The sequence below is a fragment of the Solanum lycopersicum genome, chromosome 3 (genome assembly GCF_036512215.1).
Source record: "Solanum lycopersicum chromosome 3, SLM_r2.1".
Classification (NCBI taxonomy): domain Eukaryota; kingdom Viridiplantae; phylum Streptophyta; class Magnoliopsida; order Solanales; family Solanaceae; genus Solanum; species Solanum lycopersicum.
The window spans coordinates 5566789-5578136 of record NC_090802.1 but is presented as its reverse complement, the minus strand read 5'-3'; the positions used below and the strand labels follow the sequence as shown (position 1 = coordinate 5578136).

Sequence of the window (11348 nt, the reverse complement as noted above, 5' to 3'; positions counted from 1 at the left end):
TAATAATATATTTTAGTATTTTGTTGTCTTATGGTAAATTTTGCATTGTCTTCTTATTACATATTATATTTATTTATTTTTCAATATTTCCTTGTCTTTGTACATAAAAATTGCCATACTTCAGCTAGGTTTTTATGAAAACGATCTATCTATCTCTATGATATAGTGATAAAGTTTGCGTACATTTTACTTTTTTCGGACCTTATTTATGATATTTCATTGATATGTTATTTATGTGTAATCTTATAAACAAGTGCTTCTTCTATTCAACAATAATTGTTTATTATTGACTTGAAACACCTATTTAGAAACTATAAATAAAAGGATAATTTTATTATATCACCCTTTGAATGTAATAAATATAATATGCTGAAAAATGTTATAGAAAAAAAAAGACTATATATTAATGATAAGGGTAAAATGGAAATTACCTGTAAAATCATCCATGAATTATAAAGTGAACAAATGTTGTTGGACATCTATTTTTAGTATAGTGAACAACTCTTATTGAGCGGAGGGAGTACAGTATACTTAGTATAATTATACTAATGAAGCTTTAGAAACGTAAAGTGTATGCAAAAACCATTATCTTAAAAATATAAATGCTATTTCCAACAGATCCAAGAAAAATACAACCAAAGTGATATAGGGAAAGAAGTAACATAATAGAAGAATTAGTGTAGATTTCATCCTAAACAATACTTAAAACAAGATAAAACAATAATCAAAAGTGTATATAAATTCAAAGCGAAACGACGATCAACTGTCGAATTAACCATCCTATCTAAATTCATATCCTCCCTAACCTCTTATCTAAAATCATATTTTTAGTAACCAGAAATCATATCACGTCTTATCTAATAAGTCCTTTTCAATATTTTTTCGACCTATCTCTACCTTTTTTGAAACCATCAATAGCCCACTTCTCTTACTTACGCAGATTAACTTTTTCAAAAAAAATATTTTTTTTCATATCGAACGCATACCCATGAGTCATAACTCATGGAAATGTTCTAGGCCCAATTTGGCCCAATATCACAAGGTTCGTTCATCCTTGACCCGATTCAGAATTTCGACATTGTTCTCCTTCTCTCTTTCTCACAGTTGCTCCATAGCCATCACCTCTTTTACAAATTTTGCTTCATTCATAATCTTCACAATCTCAACTACCCCTTTTACACTTCCCCACAACAACAAAAAACAAAAAGATCGAATCTTTTTCCTTAAGTTCCAAAAAATCATCAATTTGTTGAAGATCCCACCAAAAAAATCATCATTTCAAGTCAAAATTTTCAAATTTTCAGATTCCACACCTCTATGGGTGTGATTTAAGATCAAGAAATCATGTTGGGTGCTGTCCAATTAGGACTTTTTGCAGCAGGGGTTGTACTTTTTGTCCCTATGGGTATGGCAGGTTGGCATTTGAGCCGTAACAAGATGCTCTTTTTCAGTTGTGCCCTTTTCATCACTCTTGCTGTTGGTGTTCATCTTGTTCCATATTTCCCTTCTGTTACATCTTTTCTTTCATCAGGTTCAGATTCTTTATCATCTGTTATTGTAAATCGTGATTCTTGTTTTTCTTTACTTCACCAAGTAGCATTTGATTTTCAAGAATTGAGTAATAATAGTAAAAGGGGTTCTTGGAAATGGGTCGAGTCTGAAAATGTTGTAGATTGTGATTTCCAGAAGTTGACTATGAATGATGCTTCAGATTTGTTAAATGGGTCATGGGTTGTTGTTGCTGGAGATTCACAAGCTAGGTTAATGGTGGTTTCACTTTTGGAGTTGTTATTGGGAGATAGTAAGATGGAGTTGATAAAGAAGGATCTTTTCTTGAGGCATAGTGATTATAACATATTTGTTGATGAGATTGGGATGAAGCTGGACTTTATATGGGCACCTTATATGAGTAATTTGACTGATTTGATAATGAGGTTCAAAGAAAAAAAGAGTTATCCTGATGTATTTGTGATGGGGGCAGGGTTATGGGATATGTTACATGTAAATAACGCTTCGGACTATGGTGTTTCGTTAAAGTCTTTGAAGGATTCAGTAGTGTTGTTGTTACCAGTTTCTTCAGCGTTTGCTAACAGTGATGGTTCTGGGACAAATATTGTGGTTCCAGTTCGGTCGCCCAACTTGTTTTGGTTGGGGATGCCTAAGTTGATAAGCTCAATGTTGAAAACAGATGAGAAGAGGGAGAAGATGAATGATGTAATGTGGGAAGCTTATAATGATGAACTTTACAGAAGTAAGCTTCTTCAACAATCTGGTGGACCATTGTTTTTGCTGGACGTGCATTCGTTGAGTAATAAATGTGGAGCTGATTGTACGTCCGATGGGATGCATTATGAGGGGGCTGTCTATGAAGCTGCTGTACATATCATGTTAAATGGATTGCTGATAGAATCTAACCAGAAGCTATGATGGAGCGATTATGGTTAACGATATGACACCCTTCCGCAATGGGAAAGGGAAATAGAATCACTTTGGTAATTGCTTGAACTCATACTTCAATAACGTCGGTGAATATTTTTTTTCCAAGTATTCATTTGGCAACTGATATGTTTAGCAAGAATTCTTTGATGGTAGTTCATATTCTTTTCCCCCTTGTTCATTTGTATGATTACTGATACTTACACGAATTGTATTCTAGAGCAGGAGAAACTCCTCATATCTCATATGTAGAACAATCGACGTTTCTGAAATATGTACAATATTTTGAGTATCCAGTTACATGATTGCATCTCTATATGGTATTCTACTTGCTTTTATGTCAAGTTGACGATATCTCTCTTGAACCTACTTAGATTTGATACCATAATAGACCTTGTCTTTTCCTGCTTCTCTAGTTAAATTTCAAAGGTTGATGAATTGAATGCTTGCTGTTTTGTGTGTTTCTTGGTAGTTTTAAGGTCTAACTTGAGTTCATATATGACTCTTTTGTATGTTTGATGCTCTTGCATTGGAATTAGAACTTCGTCTCCAAAAAGCTTCTTAACTCTCCTTGTATGTTTGAAGCTCCGTTGGGTACATGTTGGATCCTCCAAAAGTAATGCATTTTTGAGGACCCAACACTGGTGTGTGGCAACACTTTTGGAGGGTTCGAGCATCATGGCTTTCTAGCCATATCAAGATGATTTTCTGATTGTGTTGTAATGTTGCAAGGTGAGGAAATTTACCTCTTCTTCCCTCTCCAACCACTGGAATTTTTGCTATAACTGTAGATGAAGTTTGGCTTTAATTGCATTTTTGATCTTATTTAGATATATAGTTATTTGTTATGTTGCTCGCACTCTCTGAAAATGTTTGTTGTACATCCTCCAAAATGCACGTGTGAATTCGAGCAACATAGGTTATTTGTTCACTCTCTAAGGTGCTAGAGATTTACCTTTTTCAGCCCTTATAAATGGAGAATGGACCATAATTCTTGTAGAAACAACGACATACTTACTTAGTGTAATCATGCCTCCTGATTCGGATCTTTAGGCGTTTATCGCCTGAACATGGAATTCATCTGCTGGAGTGAAAATTATCTACAGTGACACCGGCTGTATGTGCAACATTATTCTTCATATAGCAACCAACACAATACAATACACAACACATGTATAAACAATGAAACATACTAATACATTCAAGTGATCTTACAACTTTGCACTCCAAAATCTACATCTGGTAGTTCCCCATCAGAAACAAGCACAACTCAATCTTGATGAATACCTCAAGGAAGGTCCAGAACAGCCTACGATTCGAACTGCTTACCTTGAAAAGTCTGTCCAAAATTCCAGATCTTCGGAGCAACATTGTAAGATGTTAAGGTGACTCCATCACTGCTTGTTATCTCGAAAGAAAGTGGTTGATTCTTCAAATCCGCACTTATATGCCAGTTTTGGCCCCAAATCCTACCCATGGGAAGCCATCCTGTTCTTGAACCCTTAACTTTTGCTGCCACTATATCACCCGCGCCTGCAACGTTACTGATTAAAACAGACAAGAATATTCCAGCACCATTGATCGTGAATCGAACTCCTCCTTCCTTTCTGCACTTAATTCTGTTGGAAATTGTGAAAAAAAGGCACACTGTAAATTCTCCATCAACTGTAGATTCAGAACAGAAGAGCTAACAAAAACTTGAATATTTAGATAAATACTATACATGTACTTGCTAATAATCAAGATACAAAACTATACTGTATCTGGAGTTCAGAGGGACTTTTGCAAGGCTCATGAAGAAGACAACAACACACCAACTAGAGAAGCTGTTTTCGAAAGACCCTCACTGAGCAAACAATGAAAAAGACACAATAGTAACAAATAAAAAGAACAAGAAGATAATAAGATATTGAAACAACCCCTAGTGATAGAAATCTATCAATAACAGAAAGAAAAGAATTATACTGATCTCTGGGAAAGGAAACAAATTCTAATCCTCGACCTCTACATCCTCTATGAAGGGTCATGTCCTCGGTGAACTGGAGATGCACCATATATTGTATCTGGATTTCAAAGGAACTTTTGCAAGACTTACAAAGAAGGTGAATAGTAGGTGAATGTTCAAGTGCAACATAGTGACACCTGAAGGTGGTGAAAGCAATGAATACTAAATTCAGTGTAGATCGGTGAATGGTTTTATTAGAAGGGAAACAGAAGGACTTCCCTTATAAAATGTTGGTGCCCGGGAAATCCACAGATTTTGAGGCTTGATCTATTTTATATGAGCAAGGTAATGCCAAGCACACTAAAGGAGCTGTGCTTGAAGATATGGTGGTGAAGGGCAGGGAGGAATAAGGAAGCAGCTGCTCTGTAAGCTTTAATACATACTATGATGAAAATCAACGTAAAATACTGTAACTCTGGTGATTATCGATATAGAAGGTTCACATGGTTGACCACAACTAGTTTCGATTTGAGGCATAGTTGATTCATTAGTTCAAGATTGGAATTATGTTCAGCTTTGCCACAAATAGACGACCCTATATGAACCAAGGTTTAGGCAGATGGGAAGAGTTCATCTGCTCGCTCTCTACTAGAATCCGAGCCTTGATACCCTTGGTTGTCATTCCAACCCTTCAACCACCACGCTATCCTTAGGGGAGTATGATGCACATTACTATGAAGGGAAAATAGTTTAATCCTCCATGAACAACATTGAATTAGAGAATCACAAATGAAATTATGTGAATAGTTTCATGAGAGCCCTTTACGAGACATTTAAATTGTTACGGACCCCAAAATTCTAAAATTTTCCTAAGAAATTTGACCAAAATTACTAAAATTTCCAACCTTTGAACCATCTAATGCTCTTCTTATAACAACAACTACACCTTTGATCCCAAATAAGCTGAGATTGGCTATATGAATCCTCGATGACCATTTTTCTCCTTTAATCAGATCAGAATTATTCGTGAAACAAATGGAGTAATGAATTCTCCCAGTAAAGCATCTAAAAACAACAACAACAATACCCAATGTCCCACAAAATGGAATCCCAAGAGGGTAGAGTGTAGGCAAATCTTACTTCCAAGGTTGTTTCCGATAGATCATCAACATAAGAAATAGCAAAATAGCAGATAGTAGCAGAACAATAACTATGACAAAATAATATGATAATCGAAATATAAGAAACATCAAATAATAACAGAAATTAAAGGACAAGAAACTATACTACCTTCGATACTGAACAGGCATATTCGAAGCTTTCCAAATAGCAATTTTCTCAAAAGCTTCAATCGGCAGAACAAAATGTGCATTTGGAGGGTTACAATGTCCACCGCCATCAGGTTCAAATCCATAATTCGGAGCACAAAAATTCGTTGCAGTAACAATAATCGAAGTACCCGGAATACACCATCGGAGTTCCTCAACACATCGAACTTCAAAGCAAGCTCCGCAAATCTGACCCTTTTCGAATAGCACAGTGCTTAATCCAGCTGTTGATTTACCATAACCACTTCTCTCTAAATCACCGTACCCACACGCGCCACCTACTACATCCCGTGGATCTGCTGGAGCATAGTAGGTTGCCCGTCCCGGGCGCCACTCCGATGGGTGAGCGGCGGCGGCGGCGACGGTGGAGGAGGAAGACGGTGACCAATTGTAGTGGGAGTGAGCTAGTGAGAATGTGCTACACAGTGTGAGTGTTAGTAATAATTGTAGCAACATTTTCGATAGTACTGAGAATTTTGGGAATTTGGGAAATTTTATTACTTCTCCATTGATACTACTATAGTTTTTCTTTTAAAATATAACTGATTAATTTAAATTCGTATTTTTTAAAATTCATTTGAGTAGATTATTTTTTACTCAGGAATTGAATTCGAAATATATAATTATAATAGTTTTTTTTGTTTTTATTTGGGAAATACCCAAGTACTCCTCAACTTATGCCCGAAATCCCAGAGACATACTTATACTATAATAAGGTCCTATTATCCCTGAACTTATTTTATATGTAATTTTCTACCCCTTTTTAGCCTACGTGGCACTAGTTCGAAAAAAAGTCGACCATCGTTGGGCCCACAAGATAGTGCCACGTAAGCTAAAAAGGGGTAAAAAATTATTAATAAAATAATTTCAGGGGATAATAGGATCTTAGTATAGTATAAGTGTGTCTCTGAGATTTCGGGCATAGGTTGAAGGGGTACTTAGGCATTATCCCTTTTTATTTTGATATTGGATATTTTTATTGATACCGACATAAATTGAAATCGTCACTTAAAGACTCCTTTTAAAGGATAAATATTTCACAGTATGATCCTTTTTTTTTCATTGGTAGAGCATAAATACGAAGCATCTAATTAAAAGTGATGAAATTTATTCCTAATACGGAAAAGACTCAAAAATATCTCTAAACTAATCGAAATAGATCATATATATTCTTAAACTTTATTTCGGCTCATAACTACCCTTCCCGTCATACTATTGGGTCAAAATTACCCTTCTAATTAACGGAAGTTATTAAATGTCACGTGGATGCCATATGGATGTCACATTGCATGCCAATAGGATTCCACTGTCACGTAGATTAAATAGAAAAGATCAAAAATACCCTTAAACTATTCGAAATAGCTCATATTTACCCTTAAACTATATTTCGGCTCAAAACTACCCTTCCCGTCAAACTATTGAATCAAAAGTACCCTTCTTATCAACAAAAATTATTAAATGTCGTGTGGATGCCACATTGCATGCTAATAAGGTTCCACTACCACATAGATTAAATCCCTAAATCCTAATTACTTCCCCCCTCATTTCATTATTTCAGAAATGATATATTCACCTGTTCTCCCTCATTTCGCGGCTAGGGTTTCATATTTTCTTTTCGTGGCTGGGTTTCAAAGTGGATATTCATGCTTGTAGGCTAGTAAATATTTTTTCTTATTTTATTATGTTTACAATTTCAAAGTATAATAGTTAGGATTTCACAAATTTCCCCTAATTTCACAGCTAAGACATCGTAGCTTTCTTCGGGGCTGAGTTTCAAAGTGGATATTCATGGTTATGGGTTAGTAAATATTTTTTCTTATTTTATTACGTTTACGATTTCAAAGTATGATAGTTAGAATTTCACAACTTTCCCGTCATTTCGCGGCCAAGGTTCCATAACTTTCTTCAGAGCTGAGTTCAAAGTGGATTTTCGTGGTTGTTAACAAAATAAAATAAGAAAAAAATTTACTAACCTATAACCACGAATATCAACTTTGAAACCTAGTGACGAAGAAAACTGTGAAACCTTAGCCACGAAATGAGGGAGAAGGGGTAAAATCATTTCCGAGAAATAATGAAATGAGTATTTAAGATTTAGGGATTTAGTCAATGTGACACATGTGACATTTAACAATTTCCGCCAATAATAAAGTCACTTTTGATCCAATAGTTTGACGGGAAGGATAGTTTTGAGTGAAAATATAGTTTAAGTGTATATCTGAGCTATTTCAGATAGTTTAAGGGAATTTTTTGATCCTTTTTCCGTTCCTAATAAGATACTTTCTTAATAAACTTTTTATACGTAAAATTTAAATTCAAAACATCTAATCATGAGTGACGAAATTTTATTCATTTCACTACTATGCGGGATGGCTACGTCTACTATTAGTGTTTGGAGTGAAGGACAATAGCATTGGCTTTCATTTTTGAACTTGAAAAGTTGTCAGTTGTTCAATACTGGGCTGGGACAAAGCTGAATGCTTCGTAACTCGACCCCGAGTTTCTTCGTATCAAAAACAAATACAAAATTTAAGACGAAACTATTAAATTTTAGCTACGTTAGCACCACATGCAAGTAATTGCAAGCTAGTAGATTATTCAGAACATAAATTATATGTCAATTAAAATTAATATACATATATATATAACTGTATCGAATTGAAATATAAAGCGTTACGTAAAAGTTAATAATTATAAATTTTAACGAGGAATGCAGAAGTGACTGTAACAAACCGAAGTACAGTGAAAAAACAATTTTTGTTACAAAGCTAGCCTCTAAGATTAACACAAGTGGACGTGCCGGAGTGGTTATCGGGCATGACTAGAAATCATGTGGGCTCTGCCCGCGCAGGTTCGAATCCTGCCGTCCACGATTTTGATGTTTTTCTTTTTTATAAATCTGTTTGATTGATATTTTTCGATCGTTAAGATTAAAATTTGGTTTTGAAATGAACCCATACACCTTTCACTATTTTTGGGCAAAGAATCTTTCGCCTAGCTTTGATATATTTTTCTCTACACAATTCATAAATTTTTTTAAATAAATTTCTTAATTGATATATTCGTCCATTTAACACCAGCATAAAACTGAATTTCTCTGTCTTGATGAATCTAAATTATAGTTAGGATAGACCATGCCTTTTCTTTTCATTCTTATTTTACACCATAAACAAATGAAACTAGTCATTTCTATTATTGTTCTACTATTACTTTTAGAGTTCAGAAGATTCTTATATTAATAATAAATTGAAAACAACTTTTTACTTTAAATTTTTTTTTTCTTTCATCTTTCTTTTTTTTTTCCCTCCAAAACAAATTACAAGCCAAACTAAAAGAAAAGATAAAAAGATGTTACGTCTTTGTGATAATCACTAGAAACTTCTAACTTTCACTACATTTCACATTCTTCAAATCAAATTTTCCTCCCGCTTCACCCTAATCTTCTTTTCGTATCCTATTGAAACACGATTAAATTTAAAGTCTCGTAACAAAATTTTATATCGAGTAATACTATAGCATACCTAGCAGCGATGGAGCTAGAATTTTGTTTAAGGAATGTCAAAATATAAAGAAATAAAATCGTATAAAAGTCAAGGAGTGTCAATATGTAATATATGTACATACATAAAAAAGAAATATTTTCACACTAGCTACATAATATAATTATACGCCATCTATACCTAGGGCTCAAACTTAAAATGTCTAATTAAGAATAAAAATGAAGTACTTATCACTTAGTCACTAAATTTTTCGACGATAGTAATTCCATTTCCCTAACATTCATGAAAATAGTACTATTTACATTGTACATACAAGTATATATTATATGACAAATCTGAAATCAGCATAACCAAAACATTGGATTCTTCTTAGTAAATGTCGAGAATTTCAAGAATGGATCTATTACAAAGTGGACAACAACCTCGATTTACCCAAAGCTCTCTTGAACACACTCTACAAAATGTGTGACCACATGGTATAAATGCTGCTCCTTTTTTTCTTCTCATACACACACAACACACACTATCACTCCCCACCCCCTCTTCTCCTTTCTCAATCAATAATTCTCCTTCATACACTTCTGTTTCCTCTAACAACCTCATCAACGACATTCTCGTTGGCGTCCCCGGAATATTTCCCGAGACACCTCCATCGGTCCTCGGTAGGCCCGAAACTGAGTTCGGGCCGGGCCTAAGCCGTCGGCCCGAATGAATGTTGACTTCATTGTCGTCATAAGTTGGTACATTCGTTGGGCTGCTTTCATCGGGTCTCAATGGGCCCGAGTTTGAGTTTGGGCCGGGCCTTGAACCCGAAAGGGTATTGAATTCATTATTATCCGCTCTGAAGTGGCGTTCGGCGGCCAATGCAGCCGCCAAATTCATTCCGGAACTTCCTCCTCCGGCCACCGCCAGACACGGTGTTTGTGGCGGTGTGTGGATATGATGACTCATCACTTCTACGTTGTCGTTTTCGTCTTCATCGTCAACAACATCAAACGTTGTTGCTGGCATGATACCCCAAGTGGACCCGCAACATCCGATTCTCTTTAATCCTAGCCGTTCAGTTAGACTCTTTCGTCGTCTTAGAACTCGATCACCACCGTTCATTTTCTATATCTTTAATTACTTTGAATTTTCCTGCGAAATTAAAACCCAAAATTTCATCTATATAGCAATTTATAGATGAAAAAATTGAAATATAATACAAAAAAAAAATATGTGTCTATATAGATTTTCAACATCCAATATTACAAAATAGACAAACAGTACATGTATATTCAAATTTTTAACGCGTTCAATTGAATTCAATATTTTCTTAATAGAATCAACCAGAACAACAAATATCTTCACTGTAATCTTACAAGTAGAAAATGAGAGGGCGGTGCATATATAATCCTTAACTTATCTTCGTAAAAACATTGTTCTAGATAAACTTAGATTAAAGTAATGCAATATCAAAATCAATATAAAAAGGAAATACTTACAACATCACAAGTAACACAAAAATCGAATCAAAGGAAACAACAAATAATCATATTAAAAATAAAAGATTTTCCAACACACAATACGTATATGAACAATCATAATTTTGAATATAATGTATATAAACATGTCTATATGAATTATTAAAAGGAAAAACAAGAGAATTACTCAATATATACTTACCAATAATCAAAAATGAAATTAATCTTCCATGATCATTACACAACTAACAACTTTTTTTTTTCTTTTGATTCAATTTAATTAGCATAAATTGAAGAAAAATAAAAAAGAGAAGAAGGAAGAAAAATGAAGTATTTTGGTAAGAGAAAATGGGAAGTCAATGAAATGTGGTGGCTTTGAAGAAGAAAGATAATAGAGGACTAGTAGGTATATATGTCACTATTTTTCTTCAATTATAAATTTATAATTGATGCTTTGAATTAGAAAACAAACAAAAAGACAGATTGGAATGAAGAAAAAAGCAACAAAAGGAGAATAATTGATCTGGTCTTTCTTCTTGGTATTTTTTCTTTCTTTCGATATTTAATATTCGTATTAAAATTTAATAATATTCGAATCTGAATTATTTAAACACAACATTCTCAACAGGCTTTTAATTACTTTACTTTATTTGATTTGAAAGCCAAAATATTTTGT

The 11348-nt window shown here is 34.2% G+C and overlaps 2 protein-coding genes, 1 long non-coding RNA gene and 1 other non-coding gene across 5 annotated transcripts; 2 read left to right on the top strand and 2 right to left on the bottom strand.

Annotated features, from left to right (window-relative positions):
• Positions 1-1061: 1061 nt before the first annotated feature.
• Positions 1062-3367, top strand: LOC101257636 (protein ALTERED XYLOGLUCAN 9). Of its 2 annotated transcripts, none has more exons than XM_010319366.4 (2): positions 1062-2492; positions 3022-3367. In XM_010319366.4, exon 1 carries the CDS (start codon positions 1345-1347, stop codon positions 2425-2427), a length of 1083 nt encoding a protein of 360 aa, XP_010317668.1. In that variant the 5' UTR covers positions 1062-1344; the 3' UTR covers positions 2428-2492; positions 3022-3367. The 2 variants fall into 2 exon arrangements, with proteins under 2 accessions (XP_010317668.1, XP_004234490.1); XM_004234442.5 differs by having other exon boundaries at positions 2976-3367.
• Positions 3368-3555: 188 nt separating this feature from the next.
• On the bottom strand, positions 3556-6216 carry EXPA3 (expansin A3). Its single transcript, NM_001247149.2, has 2 exons — positions 5672-6216; positions 3556-4055 (listed from the first exon to the last, which is right to left on the bottom strand). The coding sequence occupies exons 1-2, from the start codon at positions 6163-6165 to the stop codon at positions 3746-3748; spliced, it is 804 nt and encodes a 267-aa protein (NP_001234078.1). The 5' UTR covers positions 6166-6216; the 3' UTR covers positions 3556-3745.
• A 2283-nt stretch (positions 6217-8499) lies between these two features.
• On the top strand, positions 8500-8581 carry TRNAS-AGA (transfer RNA serine (anticodon AGA)). The gene has a single exon. It is a non-coding gene; the product is annotated as a tRNA-Ser (tRNA).
• Positions 8582-9455: 874 nt separating this feature from the next.
• Positions 9456-11080, bottom strand: LOC101265899 (uncharacterized). Its single transcript, XR_011220345.1, has 2 exons — positions 10875-11080; positions 9456-10346 (listed from the first exon to the last, which is right to left on the bottom strand). It is a non-coding gene; the product is annotated as an uncharacterized lncRNA (long non-coding RNA).
• Positions 11081-11348: the final 268 nt, after the last annotated feature.

Excerpts from the sequence above, each read along its gene's own strand:
- LOC101257636 (XM_010319366.4), top strand. The coding sequence starts at position 1,345 with ATGTTGGGTGCTGTCCAATTAGGACTTTTTGCAGCAGGGGTTGTACTT.
- EXPA3 (NM_001247149.2), bottom strand. The coding sequence starts at position 6,165 with ATGTTGCTACAATTATTACTAACACTCACACTGTGTAGCACATTCTCA. Across the intron at positions 4,056-5,671 it reads ATGCCTGTTCAGTATCGAAG|AATTAAGTGCAGAAAGGAAG; the intron begins GTAGTATAGTTT and ends AATTTCCAACAG.